Raw genomic sequence first — 23033 nt, forward strand, 5'->3', positions numbered from 1 at the left:
GGCAGGAAGGATCATATGAATATAATATTCCGATAGGTGAGCTTTTATGTTAATACCCGTTGAACCAGCTAAAATCCGAGGCCTGATTAAAATATAACGAAAGAATAATATCTAAAAATATTCCTACAAAGGTAATACTTCACTTAGGTATCTAAGATGGCCGCTCCCCGGGGTGGGACACATAATATCGAGAGTGATAAATAATATTTACGTAGAATCGATTCATCATTTATTTTTATTCCGAGAATATTTTATTCCCATGGGGATGTTTTGTCAGCACTAAAAATAACTCCGTTACAGTAAATGGCCACCTCAAAATTTTATAAGAAATAGAAAATACGTTAAAGCATGAACATGCAGCGGCACAAAAGGCGGCCATTTTGAAATTGGTGTCTGGGAAAAATTTTACATTATAAAACCGTTATACAAATCACCATTATAATACATTTTGTTTATCGGACATTTTTCTAATTAAATGATTTATATTCAGTTTTAAATATAGTATATTTACAAATGATTAAACAATACTTATAATTATATCTACCTACCTATTACAAAACAAGCATAATTTTTTTTTGATTAATAATGATTCTAGCTCACCTTTCACTATCCGGGTGAGTGCTGTCATCTATTATATCATCATCCTGTATATTCATACAAATTATTGTTTATAACTACCTACTCTTTCCGATGTAATCAAGATTCCGTCAAAAATGGCTACAGACTTTGTAAGTCTTTCAAAAGACTTTAAATTACAAAGTTGGTAGCGTTTCATTGCCAAAATTTTAACCACCTCACACAGCATTAAGAAAAAGGTAAAGCACTCACCCGGAGAGTAAAAGATGTGAGTTTAAGATCATCAAACTTTTTGCTAGATTTTTTTTATAATGGCTTTGTTTCTGAGGTGTCAAAAGTATGTATTTTATAGAAATATTACGTAACGCCTTGAATAAAAAATAATTTATGTGTTAGCACTATAAACACAGTTTTTAGATTATCAACGTGTGTTTTTCCCCCTTCTTTCCTCAATATTTAGGGGTCGTTGCAGAAGCTATTCTCAAAAGATACTGTATTGAAGACCACAAAAATCTATTTCAATAATAATAAACGACCGCGTAAGTCTCAAGTATTATAAGTATGTATTATTATTTATTGACGATGGCCGAGCGGTTTAAGCGTCGCCCTATAACGGCGTGGGTCCCAGGTTTGAATCGTGGGTCTGGCAAATACACATATTATTTTTCAATTAATTTGTATTTGAGTCATAGTATGGACCTAATAGGTCGGGCAAGTGGCTGACATCCATTTCATGTGAAAATAAAAATCTGTCACTGCTGACATTTAATTACCACATTTAAATAACATGTTAATTACATCGAATGTGCAACTGCTCCAAACGCGCTACTGGCGGTGTTAGCACTAAATGAGTTTTAATACAAACGTCCATCCTGTAGAGGCCCATATTATGATCTTAGTAGATCTATCATAGTACTTAGTCAATACTTTGTTACTGTAAATCTGTTCGCGCGTGCAATTATTCGTGCGGTCAACTTTCCGGGTACCGTCTACGTCAAATCCAAAGATTACGTTAACCCAACACCATTATGCTCGGATGGTTTATCTGCAAATGGAATGATGTTCAGTCTAATTAATATTGTGTCTAGAAGCCTTCAAGCTTGGGTTTCTATTCAAAACCACTTTGCACTTGATTAAAAGTAGATGGAGATGGATTTGTAGAGTGACAACAGACGGAAACACACCTGGATCTTACAAACTTATACAAGTGTTTCTGAAACTTTTTTACAACTGACGCCCCTCATCGAGAACAGTGAAAATGTGTCGTATTTTTCAATAAATACTATCACACCCATTGTATTTATAATTATATTTGTTCATAAAATCTTCATTTTGATTCAATAAAATAAATATAAAAAAATGCATATTTCACACAATCATTAAGCCAGCACCAGATCTAAACTCGCCCGTCTGCCGCACAGCCATAAATCAAACCTTCCAAGAACGTGGTGGTACCTAGCGACAGTCTCACGTAACCTCTCGAAACGTATAGATATTTGGATGCGGCGATCGGCGAGCCGGTATAGGTATAGGAATGACCAATTCGTAGGTATTTATATGCATCCTGGCGTCACCGACTCGGAGCCTGATAAGCATGCAACTTGTAGATTGCAACAGCAGATGTTTTTTTTCAAACTAAACAGTCGCATTCGACCAATCTGCGGAGCTCCATTTGGCAACGTGTGTTTTATGAATACCGATACAAATACTAAGTTGAATTTAATGCACCAGAGTTTGCAGGATTGCTACTTCGACAGATTTTAGAATTATATTTTATGGTATATTTGACTACTTTACGATTGTTTTTTGTAAATCTTGTGGCTTATGCCCAACATTCCATAGTATAGTTTCAGTAGTTAACCTTTATTATTTTAAAAGCTTACATTTTTCATGAATTAAGTGATAACTGGCTGCATAATGTGTCATATATTATAGCATATTAATGCTCGAATACACTACTTACATCGTTTTGAAAATACTAAATCAATTACTCATAAAATATATATTTTTCACATATCGAATCATATAAAAGCACCTCTCTTGCTGCTGTTAAAATATAGCACTTATTGCAAAAATTACAAATTACTTATTATAATTGTTACAATAAGTGCTAATACTTTGATACAAACCTACCCTTAGTTTGATAATATTATTTATTACTTTATCACTTTAGCGGTCGATAAGTATTATATAGAATAGACCCACAAGAAGGAGAAAAACTTAATAATTTAACTATCGAGCAGAATTTAACTATTCCAAAAATAAACATGGATTTTTTTTTACAAATAAGCTGCATTATGAATTAATACACTATTTTTTATATATCAAGACAATTTATATAAAGAACGGAGTTGTCCTATTTACGATATTAAACATTTGGCACCAGGGAACTCAATTATCTGTCCTGTGTTTGGCACCTACGGTTGGCTGTTTTGTGTGAATAACAATAACGCATTTATTTATAGGTTTAGGAGTTTGAAGTTTTGTGTGAGCATAGAAAACATGCTTTATAACAAAATGCCATCGAAATCTCATTTTTGGTAAAAAAAAATTGTCCAACATAAACGTAATTGTTTTAAACACACATAATTTTGAAAAACACTTTTATATTTATATATTTATAATACATATATATTATCCCGGCAGGAATCGAACCTGCATCTCCTGGGTTTACGCCCCAATCCGCGCATTATCCACTATGCTACGAGGTGACATACTTTAACTATTGGCCTTTCAATAATACCTACTCATCAGCGTAGCTTCCAAATCAAACTACTATTGGCAGTCAGTTTTTGTTTATTAAATCAAAGTAGGTACCCACTACTTCAATTACTAACCGACGTCACGGATTTCTCCAATATTTTATGATGTAACTTACTTATACTTGCTAATAATTTTTAATTAACTATTTCTTTTATTCAACGAATAGTGCTTAAGATTTTTAAGAACGTACCATTCTAATTATTGAACATACATTATTTTGAAAAAAACTTCCGAGAAAATATATTATAACCAATGACATTATTAATGGACAACGCACTCAGTACAGTAGTTAGCAAGTAAATTCGCACATAACGACATTCGCACATTTATAGGTAGACGTCACGTGACAAATTCCATTATGCGAAATCACGCATCGGGAATTTATAGCAATATCACCTTTATTGTAATGGCGTTAGAACAGTGTTTCTAGTGTCAATGTTCATTTGAGCGAACGATATTGATATTCAAATATGAATTATGCTATTCGGCATACCCGATAAAAAGCATCGGGAATTTATAGCAATATCACCTTTATTGCAATGGCGTTCGAACAGATTATGCCATTCGGCAGACCCGACAAAAAAGATGTTGCATCTGGTCCAGATGCTTTGTCCATATTAATGTCATTGATTATAACCAATAGAAAAAATCTTTTTGAAAAAAGTAAGACACCCGGCAGGAATCGAACCTGCATCTCCTGGGTTTTGTATTTAAAATAAACATAATATAATATTTAAGTTGTTATCTCGCGCCTCTCAGTTTGGAAAACGTTGATTTATACAGTATTGTTCGCGTAGACGTAAGACAGCCAGACAATAGTTGCTCAAATAAAATTGAATTGAAATCGTTACTCACTCACTTTGGATTAGGATTACGTTGTGAGAGTTTTCTCATGGAATGCAATTAATTCTGAAAGTAATTTTGACGGAGAGTGTAGGGATATATTTTTTTTATTTAACGGAGGAAATGCTTTCAATGGGTCGAAAATAAGGAATAAATTGTATAATTTTAATATTGACTTGGAAATGATAATATTATTATGTAGGTACTTTGTAGAATACTGCCCTTCTAAGGAAGAAGGCTGTAACTTGCAAAGTTTGTGAATGCCATCCGTTAGGTAATTTTGAAAGCTATATATTCAGTTCACTTTAAAATCAGTATTATCACTAATATACCGTTAAAGTCCTTAGTGAAAAAATAGACATCTTCTAAAATAATACATTTTTTTAGCAAAAAGTATTATTTACTTATTCATTGCAGTTACTGCTTGTTTATTATTACTTTGTTTGTATTTTAACATCCTGCTTATAAAAATTACCACCGTTTTTTATTAATTCACAGTACTAAAGTTTGAGAAAAAACACATTATGTCATTCATCTTGAAAGTGTTTGAGAGCCAGTTACTGCCTTCTTCATTAGAAGGGCAGAATAAATATGAACATTGTCGCAAATAATATATTATATCGCAAATGGTTTCAATTATTTTTTTTATTTTATAAATCAATTAAAAATCCCAATATAATATAATTAAAATTAATTGTTTGCATAAAATAAACGGTTCAGTTCAGTTATGATGAATACAGCGGAAAACGCATTTTGAAAATAGCAGATATACTGAATTATTTGTTAGGTTAACTTAACCAAACCTAACCTAAGCCAACCTAACCTAACCTAAACTAACCCAAACTAACAAATAATCCAGTATATCGGGTATTTTCAAAATGTGTTTTCCGCTGTATTCCTCATAACCGAACTGTCTCATACCAAATAAACTATTGTCCATGATGATAATATTATATGCGTGTGTTAGAATAATTTAAAGAAAGAAAATAATTAACCATTGACTCATTATGAATCACAAACATTGTTTAGTTTAAATAATTATAATTAAAAGATGGTAATTTACGTGACTATTGTTTATTAAAATTCAAATGGATTTAAGTTTTGTACTATTCCATTTAAGTGGAACGTTTAAGTTAAATGGAATGCTACAAAACTTAAATCCATTAGAATTTAAATTCTAATTCCATCAAGTACCTTCAGTCGATAGTATTAACATTGTATATTTTTATGATGATTTATTATTGATTTAAGAAAATAAAAACTTGTGGACCATAACAAATCAAAATTATACAAAGTTCCACGGAAACTACTTGAGGAACACTACTGTGATTAACCTTAGCGATAGGTAGGGGGGCTGCCATAGATCCAGGCTCGAGGGCCCGCTTCAGGATGTGGTGGTCATGGGTGGATCTATTGTAATAATTTCCTGCTAATGTAGTTATACGTAATACTTTCAACATATTACAGCTATATATACTCAGGCGATTTTCAAAATTGTCAATTATCAAATTATGTATAAGTTCTTATGTATGTAACTGATATTATGTTCTCTTTTTGTCAACAGGGCCTATGCGTAGCAACTCTATACTGCTTCTGTAATGGAGAGGTAAGATGTCAATTACAATTTACTTTTTTTAAAAATGCTTTTACATTACACCTGTCCCGCTGGACATTCCTAAGTAAAGTGCTTTTTTAATGTTAAGTTTTATTTATGTAAATCTATTGCTAATATCTTTTTTTTATTTGGTTTTTATTTTGGGAGAAATATAACAGTTTATTAAGTTGGAAATGGGTGATAAAAAAACAAAATTTAAATAATGCAATTTTTAACATATTATGTACCTACCTTATGCCAGACGAAATCCCGAAGGCCAAAATCCCGAATGGTCGATATCCCAAAAATATCCGATTCTTCGCCCCATCACTGAGTAAAGTTAAATAACATGAAAGTAAGATTTAAAATATGTAATAAATGAGCCTTATATAAATAGGTATGCCAGAATCAAGATTGTAATTTATTTGTTAACAATATATTTATATTATAACTATGTAAGTCGGTAATTTAAGTATTTGGAGTTATAACGGACTATGTGTCTCATATATTATAAAGTTCTATGCTAGAAAAAAAATACAAGGTAATCCTATGCACATAAATCACAAAGAAATGAGCATTATGCCTGATTTTAGAGGGCACACTAAACTTACAATTGCAATTACTACATAACATGATTTCAAAACTTACCAATTTTTGGCAAGAACCCTACCTTATATGAATAACAATAGAGAATCATTAACTAATAAGAAATAAAAAAATAATATTTCGTTACTTTACAATGATTAATTTGTACATTTTTACAGCGAGTACCAATTTAATATATTTAAGAAATCTGTGAAGTGTTTATTTTTAGTACCTAGTATTATAAAAATGGTCTCCCCAATTTGACATTGTGATCGAGTGCACTGGATATCGGCTTTCGGGATTTCGACCCATACTCCCTAAAATCATTACTGATTATAACCTTTTTTAGAATACAAATATTTTTCATTAAAATGTAAAACTTAACATAAATTTAAAAAACAAGTTTACTAAGAGGCTTAATATCCAAGGTGTTGGGAATATGGTTCGACTGTGATAGAATACTGCGAATCGGATGACAACCTTCGATAAAAGACGACAACAAAAAAAAGACGGGATATGACAATATTTCCATTTTGTTATATATTTTTTTAAATTATCTAGGTACTGTTTTACACTTCCAAATGGTCCCCATTTGGGGATGTCTCTGTGAATCTGAAGAATCCCGTATCAGTACCCAGCCCGACTTATAGTTAGGGTTGATTACGAAAATAAATACTAAAAAACTGGCAATGTTGTACATGTTTGGCGCCAAAATTTAATATTGGCAACGCCGCATTGGTACCGCTTCGTAAGCGGCCGTTTTTTTTGGCACGACAGAACGCTACAGACAGGCAAACAGTAAACATTACTAACTCGCGCTACGCATATATGAAATTATAGAAATGTAACCATTAGTAGGTATTAACGTAATTAAAACTCGTCGTTTCTGACCACGATTCCGGTGTGTTATTTGTTCACCTCCAAGTCCCGAATCCAGACGAAAAATCATAAAAAAATAAAAGTGACAGCATCTTTTCACTTTCGCAAATGGAGGGAGATGACAGTACGTTACAATATTAACGTCATCAGTTAAATATAAAATGCAATTTTGTTTTTTAGAACTATTCTCAGATCACACTTAAAGTGTTAATTATTGTCAATGAATTCTTGGTTGAAACTTGAAAGTTGGCGATGTATTCTAAGTTATAATTCAATTCAATTTATTTATTTTACATATTGTGGACAAACAAATTATAAGTTTAAGACGTTCACAACATGCATGAAATAGTATTATAAAAAAGAAAGAAAAAGAAAATTAATAAAAGGGATAAAAATGAAAATATAGAAAGAGAACATAATATAAACATATGTGAAAATACAATATTTATACATATATAGCAGTTCAAAGAAGTACACCGAGTTAGCTAAGGAGACCCTATTTTAAGAATTTATAAAATAGCGTCCATCTTAACTCACCCTCACGCAAGTGGAATATATCAACACCCAAAGCAATTTGGTTGAACATAGTTATCGCCCACTCAATTGACATTACCAGTGGCAGGTTGGTTCTGCACCTTGGGAGAATAACCAAATGATGCTCCCTATTTCTAATATAGTTATCAGGGGCATACAGGTCAACACTGCCCAGAATTGCAGACCGATATTGTTATGGCAGAGTTCCCGATATTGGCCCCTTAAAGATAGATAGATGCCTATCATAGTAAGTTATGCTTTTTATTATGGTTATGCATCGTACTCATGGACTTTGACAAAATCAAATAAATATATTATGACCTCTCCAAGAATTGAACCCGAGTGATATACCAAAGCCTTACTCATTGGACTACGAGGGCCATCATATTCTTAACATCAGTACTAGATCTAGCAAAATGCTTGGTTTTGTTATGAGGGTTTCAAAATCATTCGAGAACGTCCGAGTCCTGCGTACATTATACGTATCATTTGTGTTGAATATTCTTGAATATTCCAGCATTATTTCGAGTCCTAATAGGTCCATCTACACAATTAAGTTGGATTGAGTCCACAATAGATTTCTTAGATTTCTCTACTTAAGAACATACGGGTTCTTTCCTTATGATAATGATAATAAAATGAATTTCCCGACTCGTTTTCTTCTGGGTATGCTATCAATGCAATCCCTGTCTACCCGAAGAGTGATTGTTATTTTAAAGCATTTCTTTTTACTTCTTCGTGGGTTCATTTACAATCCGTATATACTGGCAAATATTAATTTTCATGTTCCCACCAATATCACTCGTAGCTCTACGGTCTTCAAGATACCTCGTCGCAGGACAGATGTTATGTTTCATGATGCTGTGTATCGTGCAATTAACTTATTTGATGGCACCATAAAGGTTGATTTATTTTTTATTAACTATATAATGTTTGTGGAAGTGTTAAATACATTAAATTTATAATTGTATAATATATTATCGTGTTTCTTTAATATTTACATATACACATGCTGTCTTTTCTACTTTCTTGTTATATTAGTTGTTATTTGTAACAAAGATATTTTTATAATTTTGTATTTATTATGTATTATGGCGCATTGGCCAATCGCTGTAATGCCGTAATACTCTTTTTCTAAATAAATAAATAAATATTAGCATATTATCAAATACGTTGATAATTTAATATTAGTTCGATTTATAATTATTAACATATTACATAAATAGTTTCTTACAAAAAACTTACGAGTACCATAGTAAATAGCAGTTCATATACTTCTTATAATATTCTACTTTCATTAAATGTTAAAATAATTCATGAAATTCATAATCGATATACTTTTCACGATCCCGACGTATAAAATAACCCTTCATCCGGGTTATCTCACCATCAACTTGACGCAATGATGCCAATTAACGAGATATCAATCATTTTCCAACCAACCCCGCTTATCTCTACCCCATATTTGGGGTGAGATCTACTATAAAATACAGACTGTTTCTTAAGCAGGAAATAAATTATTTTTATATTAATAATTGTATCATAAATGTCACAATGCATACAATTAAGGAATCCAATCCCGAGCCAAAATTCTGATCCCGGGATTTCGGGATTACAATTAGACAATCCCGGGATCCCGGTAATGGTCACGGGATTTGCATTTTTTCCATTGTTAATATAAAAATTTTATATTTACAAATAACGTTGATGAAATCGGTCAAAATAAATCTAGTATAATTTACAATATTTAAGACATTTATTGTTAATATTGTATACGTTCAATCTTGGAAATACATAAGTTTAATGGAGTAAATAATATTGTAATATAAATTATAATGTGAATTTAATATGAGATTGCTGTTTCTGATAGTAAAGACTTAATGAATGGGTTAGCGAGATTTAAAATAGTAAAGCAAACCATGGTGTACTTATGGCCTTTCCGCTTCATAAATCTAATTAGTCAGCCAAATATGAAACTGCCGTAAAACGTATGAGATCATGGTGGAATTACTTTGTTAATAGTGCAAAGCATTGTTTTTTTGCAATCTTTCTCATTTTTATTAATTTATGTGAAAAAATAAAATGAATCGGCAACTTACACATGGGTATAAATCAAATTTCATTCAAACTAAGTTTATTTCTTATGTAGTTATTTGTTATTAAAAGTATTTTTTGTTTTATTTTCGTTTTAATTTTATTCTCCATAAAAATTGATAAAAAAAATCAATCCCGAAAGTTTCGGGATTATGTTTATCAATCCCGGGATTCATAGGTATCGAAAATAGCTCGGGATTCGGGATCCCAGGATTAGAATCCCTACATACAGTATTAGCATTAATGTTTGAATGTCGAACAATATAACCTAAGTAAGTGTTTATGCCAATTTCATGTATCTGTAGTATTCTTTGGTTCGGCGAAGGATAGGAATTGTAGATGAGATACGGTAGTAGTTGTTCCTGATGATGGAGGAGGCGAGATTTTATTTACTGTCTCAAATAACTATAGTGGTAGGTACAATCGTTGCAATATAATCCGTATAACAGTAGTTCGGTGCGATGTGTCTTTGACGGAAACTTGTAAACGAGTGAGACGTCCAATCAGGGAACTCAGAAATAATGGGAACTGAAATAAATACACAACGGGTAAGGCGAAGCAGGTAACCGACTCGAGTAAGGAAGAAACCGGGTTAAACTTACACAGTGTTAAGAATACGTTTTACGTCGAATACTAAAAACTGCTCTCGGTTTATGCATTAACGCTCATTTAATGTTGATGTATTACACACACTATTGCACGTGCATAATGCGTGCTTCATTTTCGTAGGACACTCACACATTCAAAACCCTGCATCAAGATGCGGCGTATTGAATATAGCGTATCGGTATTCTATTTATTATCTGTTCTGTGCGTCCAATCGATTCTGACCCGCTATTTATTGACCAGCCGCATTATGAAATAATATTTTGAAATTATGATGAAATAATATTAATTTGCATTGTTATGAAATTGCAGATCCGCTATCTCATAACATAACGAAATCATATTATATATGGGTACTGACTGATTGTACGTGAAAATTGAATGTTTAATAAATAATATTATAATTTAAATCTGGGTTACAGGAATCCTATGATAGCCACATATCCAAACTTTATTCTTACTTTCACGGCCGTATAATCCCGTAAATAAGACATAATTTGAGTTACTCTATCTCCATTATGACGCTATAAATGTGTCAGAATAAAAAAGATTTTAGTGACACACTTACTTGTCCCGAAACGGAGTTGCACGGGACTGGTGTAGCAACCATGCACCTTGGTGCTTAAAGAAAGAGGTTTGTAAAAAAAGAATCCTGACCTGCTCTACCATCATTTATCTTTAGTGGTATGAAATCTGTAACTGTGTAATCGTGAAACTCTGCCGAAACAGAAGAGTCAAGAGTTGAAAGTGATGAATCTTTGGAAGGATCGGAATTATTCCGTCCTCCATACGACACAGTAAACTTTTCAAATGCCTCAAAGTTGTCCTTGGTTGATATCAAGTCGGCGTGATCAATAGGGTCTGTGTGTGGATGGACCTTGGCAGATAGTTCGGATCCCATCAGCGAGCAGTCCCAGAGGACGAGTTCAGCGTCTTGATGGTCGTCTAGATTTCAGGCAGTATTTGTATAATAACTGAATATATTAATCTATTGGTTAGCATTTTCTTGGCCAAGAATAATCATTAGGCCACTCCCTGATAAGTACAAACTTTAGTTTATGGATAAAATTACAACTGATGTCTAGGGTAATAGATATTACACATTATTAAATTTGATGCATGACGTGTGCTATACTAACAATCATTGGAAAAAACTTTAAAAGTGTAGGTAGTCAGATATCATAAGTAATGATATGTGTGTAAAACTATTTACTGAAGTTACGGGGAATTCATGAAAAAAACATTCTGGATGGTACCTATGTAACTTATACTTATTTAAAAAAGCCGAGGAATAAGTAAGACAAACGATTGATGGATGGTAAAAATAATGGATGATTTTTGTAAACGTTTTCATATATCATTTTGAAAACTACGTTTATAAAAAGTGAATATTTTCTAAAGAGAAAAAAATGTGTTTTTTTTTTAATAATATTTTACTTTCGCCGAATATAATATTTCTTGGTGTAATTTTATTCTGAAATAATACATGGCTATCATATTATTACGATTGTTGCTCACATTGTTTGTTTAAGCATACAGGCAATATGACACGATAGAAAAGATACCGCCTAATATCGAATGAAATTGTACGAATATTCTAAAATAAAATTATGTTTAAAAATATCGCACTACCTTAAAAATACTGTAATAATCAAAAAAATAATTTTGCAAGAAATTCAATAAATTTGAAGTATCGAAACTTTCAAATAATATTTTAAAATTTATTATGAATAGATTGCATGTATGTATATTAAGTACCTACATACCTTTATATGACACAATGATAAAAATGCACAGAAAAGATTCTGAGTTCCCTGTAAAAATGATTTCGTTTCAGCCACCCAAATTTCTCATTTTACGTTCTCTCGTTACGTATCACAATTGGACGTATTTCTGCAAAAAAGATCCAACCCACACGTATAGCACAGAAAATTGAATATTTATTTTGAGAGAAAATATTGATTTAAAAAATATGGTAAGTACATGATTATTAAATTTAAACACCTGACAGGATACTTTAATAAAACTAAATAATCACACATCATTTTAAATCAATCTAGAATCAAATAATGAATTTACAGAAAATTTTCAATTGCAGAAATACGTCAAATTACGACAGTATTTTATTAGTGTTATTAATTTTAATAAAATGAAATTTTTTATCATACTTATTGCATTTTTATTTAATATCTTGACCGGTTTCGTCCACCTAAGAGGGACATTTTAAACTGAAGAATATTCAACACAACAGGCATTTATCATAACAAATTCAAAAAGTGACAAAAACAATCAACCAATACATTGACGTATCCTGTCAAACCAAACATTCTTAATTATTAACATAATATAATAAAAATATAAATAAATATACACTTAGGTGGGCGAAATAGATCCAGATAATATTAAATAAAAGTGGGATAAGTACAATAAAAAATATATATTATTAAATTAAATTATTAATAAAATGTATTTCTACCATTAATATTATACAATTAACACAATAAAAGGTATTTTATTAGGACACCTCGTAAGTCCGATATTATTATGGAAAACTTTAAGGTTATTCGACAAATTTTAAACAAAAAACATTTTAAAACATATCAAAACCTCGGTTCTCTAGACACAAGTATGCTGTCCATATTATATCGACAAATTTTAAAACTCGTAAGTCTCGTGGTTTCAAACATGGAATTAAAACCTTGTATTTCATAACCAGTGTTAGCAGATTCATCGATTAGAGAGGTGTTTAAAAATATTGTTTTTATTACGTTTTTTCTTCCCCTCAACATTCTTCTCAAACAGACTTACGAGGTTTTAATAGTAAGGTGACGATTTGCAATTTTCAAAAACATTTTTTAATATTTTTTAATTTAATATTGCTCCAGGATAATTTTCTTCATGGGCACATTTACATGCTTATTAAAAAAAGATTACTGCACTTAATTTAATTTAAAGTATTGACGAAATTAAAATAATATTCACAATGATAATACAAGAAGATAATAATTATTGTGAATTAACCACTTTCTTTTACGTAATACGGATTTGCATACCTTCTTTATAATTCGTACTTATAGCTAATTAAATTTGCCACATGGAAATTAAATATAATAAAATATAATATAAAATATGTCTCATACTGTACACACTGTTTCAAAATAAATTAATAAGGGTTAGAGCATACAGTTAAAACATTTAGGTAATCTATTTAAAATAACATTGCCAGTATGAATACAAATTAAAAAATATTTATAATAAAAATAAATAAAAAAATATTCTGAAGGTCCCTGTCACTATTATGTACCTACGTATATTTGTATAGAATGAAATAGGGGAAGACGTGCTTCGTTAAAATCGGAAGGCTTTACCTTTAATCTCTCGCCGACATTATATTATAATATAGCAGGGATCAATCTTGTCTCGTTTCTCTCAAGTGTTCTCTTTTTTTTCACATACAAAGCTTCCTCTTTCTGACGTAATATTCCCACGCTGAATAAATCGACGATATTTCTAAGAAAGTTCAGTTATGAGTAAAATTATCTCGATATTTTTATCATTACGTTTTATAATAAAGTTCTATAGTAAAAATATCAATTTATATTGGGCTAACGATATTGTAAATATTAGTTTATTATTTCTGTATGCGAAATAAAGACACTTTTTTTTAATAAAATATTTTCAATACATAAACGCTTAGTACGCAATTAGTTTATCCATATTAATACTATCGACCGAAGGTACTTGATGGAATTTGAATTTAAATTCTAATGGATTCAAGCTCTGTACTATTCCATTTAAGTCATTTTTTTGCGACCCGGGTTTCGCATTAAGAATAATTTAAAGAATAATGATCTATTATTAGGTTTTGACGATTTATTATAATAATATGCTATCGAGTGTATTGTTATTAATAAGATAGGGTTTTTACTAATTAGGTTTTTTACTGACACTTCAACTATTCATAATTTGTTTATTGTATTTTTTGTGACCTCTGACTAGATAGATAGGTAATGGAGTTGTTACCTACTTTATTGTATTGATTTAGTATATAAGGTAGAGTTAAGAGTGTTCGTTGTCAGTGTGTGTTTACCTTTGGTGAGTGTACACGACGCCTGAAGATGCCGAAAGGCGAAACCCGGGTCGCAAAAAACGACTTAAATAGAATAGTACAGAGCTTGAATCCATTAGAATTTTAGTTTATCTATGTTTTTATTTGTCTCATCGATCTGAAATTGTCGTCAATACAAACATAGATCCCTCCAACCTCCGAAACACGGATAGGGCTAATGCTCGACGTGTGTCTTAAGCGTAGTGTTCAACCAATGTGTGCTACCAACGCCCACTTATAGTGTGAAACATGTAGTCGTAATTTAAGAGAAATCCAAAAATTACTAGTAGCGCAACGTGGTATATTGGGTATAACGCAGAAAGATCAGAAAATAAACCAATGAATTAGGAAGCAGACAAAATTATACGATGTGATGAGAAATGGCGATGGGCTGGATATTTCGCTTGATAACCAAATCGCTTCGGATTTTGATATATTCCACCTACGTGAGGATGAGTATATGTGGACGTTGTTATATAAATTCGTAAAAAAGGGTCTTATTAGCTCATTCGGTGTACTTTCTTGTATGTAATTTATATTTTTTTGTATTTACACTTTTCTACTGTTTTATTAACTTAATACTGATCTATTTCTTTTTAATGTAATACTATCTTAATAATAATTCTTTGTTTCTGAATGTCATATTATGAACGTCTTAAATGAATAATTTGTAATGTTCACTATATGTAAAAAAAAAAAAAAAAATGAATTTGAAAATAAGTGAACAACCAAGGGGCATTAAATGACCACAGAGACGCCCTAAAACCAGCTGAATATACGAACTCATAAAGTTCGGCGGATGTACGTGGTAGCAAATAGCCAGAGACCGAGAAGAACAGAGGGAGCTAAAGGAGGCTTTCATACATCAGAAGATATCTGAATATCACCGAAATTAAAATATTATTAATTACGTATTCCTCTATCTATACTATCCTCTGATTTAAATGTGTGGTAAATGTCGATAGATGTACCTATATTATTTACCACAGATAAAGCTCAACAATTGCAACATTTCGGCCCTATTTATTCAATTTTTTTTTTTTTTTTTTTTACATATTGTGGACATTACAAATTATAAGTTTATGACGTTCACAACATGACATTTAGAAACAAAGATACGAGTATATAAAATATAACAGTGTTACATAAAAAAAGAGCTATATCAGTAGATAAATTAGATAGGTACAAGGAAGTACACCGGATGAGCTAAGCAGACCATATTTTAAGAATTTATAAAACAACATCCACCTAAACTTACTCTCACGTAGGTGGAATATATCAACACCCGAAGCAATTTCGTTGAACATAGTTATCGCTCTCCCAATTGGCATTACCGGTGGCAGGTTGGTTCTGCACCTTGGGAGAATAAACAACTGATGGTCTCTATTTATAAGATAGTTATCAGGGACACACAGGTCAACGCTGTCCAGAATGGCAGAGTTCTCATTTATACCTCGTATAAGTCGAAAAAAATACGTAGCTAAATAAAGATTTCTTCTAAGTTGCAGACTGCAGTATGTAAGCATGCCTAAGAGAAAGTCAGTTGGATAAAGCCACGGATAGTATCCATACAACCTCAAGAAAAGGAGTCTCAAGAATTTCTTCTGTACCCTCTCCACCATAAGGCTATACTTCAACTGATGCGGTGCCCAAACAATAGACCCACTCTCAAGTCTGCTTCGAACTAAAGAATTAAATAAAAGTTTCAATACCGTAACATCTGAAAAGACCCGGGAAGTACGCATGACGAAGCCCAACATTTTAAGCGCTTTGTTACAAATGGTATATGGCTAATAAATGTTAGTTTACTCTCAAACGTAATGCCAAGATCAGTATAGTATAAAGTAAAAGTCCAGCCATATACCCCCGTTTCAGACGGGACACCGGTGTTGCGCTCGTATATAATAAAGAGGCCTTTGTATTCGAATAAAGGGGCCTTTGTATTATATTTATGAAGGCCCAGAGTTAATGAGTCAATGCATAATTTCGCGATATAAATTAGAACATAAAACTGGCTGCGGTCATAAAAACATGTGTGTGAGTATGTAGCGGTCGACGGAAAAGTGTACCATACACGCTTTGACTCATTAGCTCGGGGCGTTCATAAACATAATACAAAGACCCTTTTATTCGAATTCAAAGTCCTCCTTATTATATACGAGCGCGACACCGGTGTCCCGTCTGAAACCGGCCATAGGAGCACAGGTAGTAGCACACATGCATTGAACCGGATGCAAACCTTATTAAATTTTCCCACTGGAACAGAAACTGGAAACGAACATATAAAATATTGATCTAACAGCTGAATTTATACCATTTTTATTTTAATGTTTTGCATATTAATGAATGCTCCATTCTAGTACCTAATATCAATCGAATAAAAGTGTTAAATGCCGATCACACGGTCATAAAATGGCAATAATAAAATATTCATGACTATAATATTATGAGATTGCCTTTTCATTCATATTTTAACACTACGTACACTCATTCACTGATAATTTTTGAATAATATGTATGGTTTGACGTTTTCCTATGCTCTGTCCATCAGTCGCGAACAGTGGAGGTAGGCTGCTATGATCGATATAAATAATGCATAGTAAACTTTGTCAGTCAAACGTATTTGTTTTCATTGAACAAATACTACAATGTGTAGATAATGTTTGCTAGTTTGTAAAATTCAATTAAGCCCTGCCTAATCCAAACCAAGCAAGTAAAAAATATTCGTTTATCTATAAAATGTGTAAAATTACGCCATTAAATCATACATCATTTTAATTATTTTATAGATAGAAGAATATTTTTTATCGATTATGGCTTGTTTTGGGCAGGGCTTAATGAATTAAAAAAACTAACCAACACCATCTATAATAATAATAATAATATGTATTATTAATTCTACGAAAACAAATACATATGACTAGGGATCCCGAGCTATTTTGGATATCTATGAATCCCGGGATTGGTAAACATAATCCCGAAACTTTCGGGATTGATTTTTTTATAAATTTTTATGGAAAATAAAATAAAAATGAAAATATAACAGAAAAAATACTTTTAGTTACAAATAACTACATTAGAAATAAACTGAGTTTGAATAAAGTTTGATTTATGCCCATGTGTAAGTTGCCGATTCATTTTATTTTTTCACATAGAATAATAAAAATGAGAAAGATTGGAAAAAAACAATTCTTCGCACTTTTAACAAAGTAATTCCACCATGATCTCTTACGTTTTACGGCAGTTTCATATTTGGCTGACTAATTAGATTTATGAAGTGGAAAGGCCATACACCGTGATTTGCTTTACTATTTTAAATCTTGCTGACCCATTCATTAAGTATTTACCATCAGAAACAGCAATCTCATATTAAATTCACATTATTTTTTATATTACAATATTATTTACTCCATGTACATACAACTTATGTATTTCCAAGATTGGAACATACACAATATTAACAATAAAGGTCTTAAATGATATAAATTATACTAAATTTATTTTTGGCCGATTTTATCAATGTTATTTGTAAATATAAAAATTTTATATTAATTATGGAAAAAATGCCAATCCCGGGATTGTCAAATTGTAATCCCAAAATCCCGGGATCAGAATTTTGGCTCGGGATTGGATACCCTACGTATGACTGAAAAAGTGTGCATTATTTTTGTTGGATCGCCCATAATACTCGTATAACGAAAATTTTCAATACGTGTACGTAAAAAGATTCGTGTACCCTGAGCAAAAGAAATTGACAGAAGTTCTCGGTAACAGAGTTTGTTGGATATCCCAGTGAGTGAATCAATGACTTTTTTTCATTATTCGTCAAAACATAAAACGGGTCGCAAATGTTACCAATTGTTTGCTTCGTCATTCGGAGCACCTGCGTCGATACGTCTTGAATGCCGATTCCGTTTTTATGGACCAATCCCAGCGAAATGACTTCGAAATGTCACGGGAAGTTCGTCGAGTCCGCGTCGAGTATTTCACGACAACCTCATAAAAGTTCCACGATAAAAGACGCTTCCGAAAGTGATAAAAAAATACCCAGTTGGATCATCAATATCTTTAGATTATCGTCAGTGTATTAAAGATATAGGTAAACTTTGGTCAATGTTACGAAAACTAAACTGATATTCTACATGAGGCCGCACACCATGGCCCTCACATCCTGAAGTGGGCCCCCGGGCTAGGATCCTAGGCGGCCCCCCTACCTATCGCAAAGGATAAAGGCAATGTGACGCTCTACAAGTAGAGTTTTCCAAATGGTGTACGCGGTAAAATTAGGCTGCGCGCACACGGCAAAGCGAAGTTTCGGATTCATCCGCCAAACGTCGTTTGCGGGTCGAATGCGTTTTGTTTGCGTTTCGTTTACGGCGATATATCGACGATGCTGTCCAAACATCTGGACAGAGAAAACACAGTTTTCAAGGAAATTCATAAACGCCTTTTTTTGAAACTGCACCCTGCTGCGAGAGTATTTATCTCTCATTACAGTGGTGTACAAGGGTAAATAAATCAATATAAAATCAGTACATAATATTGCATTATACCTACATTTATTTTCCCACTATTGCTTCTTTTGGAGCTGGACTGTTTTATATCGAAAGCGTTTTGAAAATTACCTATTGTTGTGCCTATTATGTATCATCATAAACTTTGTCTGATCAATACTATCGACCGAGGGTACTTGATGGAGTTTGAATTTAAATTCTTATTGATTTAAGTTTTGTACTATTATTATTTATTAATACAATCAAATAAAAGATTATAAGTTAATACACGAAGAAAGGGTAAAAACCTTATTACCTAGATACCCACTAAGTAAAGGATGAAGTATAAAAACATAATATTGTGAATAATTTGAATACTTGCATTGTTTCTAAAAACTTGTTGTAAATACTATTAATACATTCGGTAGGTAAGCAGTTTTACAAAATAAAATAAAAAGTTTTGACACAGCACAGCTATGAGAAGAAGTATTTCATCAGAAGAAAGGCTCGCCATAACTAGAAGGTAAACTAAACTAAACTAAAAAATATACATATACCTATACAAGTACATAGGCACATACCTATCAATAGTTAGTAGTAGGTAGGTATTCATTATTCTCACTACAATATATTATTATTGGTACCCGTTTAAATTTTAGTGTATATATATATAGATCATCTAGATGAACAGATTTTGAGGGAGATATTTCAAATGTTCATTTATAATATGTGACAAAACAAAACACCCGGAAAAAACCTGGCTGTTCTGTTTTATCATGTTTTGTATTGTTATTGTTTTGTTTTGTCATGTTCTGTTTTGTCATGTTCTATTTTGTCATGTTCTGTTTTGTCATGTCCTGTTTTGTCCGGTTACCGTATGACTTAGATGGTAACCGGTCATACCACGTGTCTGGGCAGTGTAAAAATAAAACCCAATCATGATGAATTGTTTGCAACCAGAAAGATTCACTTGAATGCTTAATGCTTATTTGGACTATGTCTGCATTTGCATATAGCTATATAAGGCACATATTGTATGACATAATTTATTACTTTAGTCCGAAAAATTTGAAAAAATCCTTCTTTCTTAATAATTAGTGTCATCAAGAATTTCACAGTGGCGTTTATGCAATGGGGAAAAAAACAGATATAATGTAATTAAAATATTTTATAGATGTTTTGTATATAATTTGTTAGAACAATGTATTATATTATTATATCTATTGTATCTTTTATCAAATAAATATTTAAAACATATTATAAATAAACATTTGAAATATCTCCCTTAAAATCTGTTCATCTAGATGATCTATATATATATAAACTAAAATTTAAACGGGTACCAATAATAATATATTGTAGTGAGAATAATGAATACCTACCTACTACTAACTATTGATAGGTATGTGCCTATGTACTTGTATAGGTATATGTATATTTTTTAGTTTAGTTTAGTTTACCTTCTAGTTATGGCGAGCCTTTCTTCTGATGAAATACTTCTTCTCATAGCTGTGCTGTGTCAAAACTTTTTATTTTATTTTGTAAAACTGCTTACCTACCGAATGTATTAATAGTATTTACAACAAGTTTTTAGAAACAATGCAAGTATTCAAATTATTCACAATATTATGTTTTTATACTTCATCCTTTACTTAGTGGGTATCTAGGTAATAAGGTTTTTACCCTTTCTTCGTGTATTAACTTATAATCTTTTATTTGATTGTATTAATAAATAATAATAATACAAAACTTAAATCAATTAGAATTTAAATTCAAACTCCATCAAGTACCCTCGGTCGATAGTATTGATCAGACAAAGTTTATGATGATACATAAGAGGCACAATAATAGGTAATTTTCAAAACGCTTTCGATATAAAACAGTCCAGCTCCAAAAGAAGCAATAGTGGGAAAATAAATGTAGGTATAATGCAATATTATGTACTGATTTTATATTGATTTATTTACCCTTGTACACCACTGTAATGAGAGATAAATACTCTCGCAGCAGGGTGCAGTTTCAAAAAAAGGCGTTTATGAATCTCCTTGATAACTGTGTTTTCTCTGTCCAGATGTTTGGACAGCATCGTCGATATATCGCCGTAAACGAAACGCAAACAAAACGCATTCGACCCGCAAACGACGTTTGGCGGATGAATCCGAAACTTCGCTTTGCCGTCTGCGCGCAGTCGCTTTGCCGTGTGCGCGCAGCCCTAATGTGTATATTTGTGTCGCTAGATTTCAAAATCAGCCAAATCCATAATAGATGAATAGGAGAAAAACAGCTTTTTGTTTTCGCAAATACACAGTCACAAGGGTGAAAGTTTAGATTATTTCATGTATAGAATATTTAAAATTAATAAATTCCACATTTTGATAATACAGAAATGCTAGAAAGCACTAGTTCTTCAGTAATTCACAAAAAAGTCAAAAATATCTAAAGGTGGACTTGGCTGATTTTGAAATGTAGCGACAGTTTTAGTGTTTTTTATGTATATTTTAATACATCCATTTGAATTATAGAGTTGTCGAGTATTTTTTTTCTTTTTTCGACCATGTACGATCCTAATAGAATCATAGTAGGCTTGTATTGACAGATTTTGTTTTTACGAGAAATGGATGTCAGCCACTTGGTCAACCTATTAGGTCCATACTCTGACTCATACACAAATTGAAAAACAATATGTGTACTTGTCAGACCCAGGATTCGAACCTGAGACCCACGACGCAATAGGCCAATGCTTAAGATGCGCGGCCATCGCGTGTGTATTGATATACAATCAAAAATTGTATCATACAACCACATAAATTTAAATAATAATATTACATACTGAAAGAAAAGAGCACCACAGGCAACTTTTTTTACGATTAAAGCAATTGTGATGTGTATTTATTTCACTTATCTGTTCGACTCGCCTTGCCGGGCTCCTCCTGAACCCAGGCCCCCAGGCTACAGCCCTGTCAGCCCCCTCTTTGTGGGGACCATGCCGCACATACATTACAACTACTAGACGTTACTGCAAATAACAGAAATTTCAGAGTTGCTGTTAGAAGTAGCAACGGTTTAGACTCGAGGATATCTTGCGGGAAATACAGGTAAATCATTCTACAGTGGCACCATAGACGTTACGCGTATGTATTGAAATTGTTTGCTGCAATGCCTGGTTTAATGCTAACAAACAATACCACTACAACTGCAGGTCGCTTTTTCCGTAGCCATGGTGACACTGTAGAGTGATTTACCTATACACGCGTGCAGGGTGCCCCTCCACATAAAGAAAAATGCAGCTTTCCGACAAAAATCAAAAATTCAGTTGGTGTAGACATAATGTTCTCCGTGATATTCTGAACCATTTGACATAAAGTCAAAAGCAGTATAAAATTTATTTCAGTATAAAAATCGATATAATATTGTTGTTCGTTTGTTTCACGAAAACGGTAATTATTATTCTAAACAAGAAGACAGTATAATGAGATTCATAAGCAAAAATACAGCATCGATTGAAAATATACTGGTTTTTGAAATAAGAATTTTGAATAAGAATAACGGTAGTAATAATTACAAGATAAAAAGAACTTTTTATATACCACGTTTTTAAATTTTCTGTTGAATCATATTATAAACTTAACAATTATATGCAGTAATAAATACTTTTTTTGTACTTGATAGAAATACCGAATAAATATAGAATACTGAAATGTCATTTTGACATTTCATATTGATTTCCATAGTGACGCATGTATATATTAATAATTTAGTTGTTAGGACCCCCTTAGCAACCAATACTAGTGTTTTACTTTTTCCGATTTTTTTCCGAAACATACAAAACAGAATTAACTGAAAATGAATTCAATTCTGCTTAAATATGGCTAAAATAGTGCATTGTAATCGTGTTCTAATAAATATTCTAAGAGTTTCAAATGTCTATCTAGTCGGGAAGTTAGTTAAAAATCGATTG

The 23033-nt window shown here is 32.0% G+C and overlaps 1 protein-coding gene across 1 annotated transcript in view; it reads left to right on the top strand.

Moving 5' to 3' along the window:
* Dh31-R (Diuretic hormone 31 Receptor) overlaps positions 1-23033 on the top strand; it is a 340188-nt gene that overhangs the window by 294955 nt on the left and 22200 nt on the right. The window contains exon 9 of the mRNA XM_085944554.1: positions 5747-5788. Within this exon, the coding sequence (XP_085800680.1) occupies positions 5747-5788 (42 nt within the window). The remainder of the gene's footprint in view (positions 1-5746; positions 5789-23033) is intronic.

This window comes from Rhyacophila brunnea, unplaced genomic scaffold (assembly GCF_057557595.1).
Source record: "Rhyacophila brunnea isolate RB1 unplaced genomic scaffold, BYU_Rbru_1.0 scaffold_17, whole genome shotgun sequence".
Taxonomy (NCBI): Eukaryota; Metazoa; Arthropoda; class Insecta; order Trichoptera; family Rhyacophilidae; genus Rhyacophila; species Rhyacophila brunnea.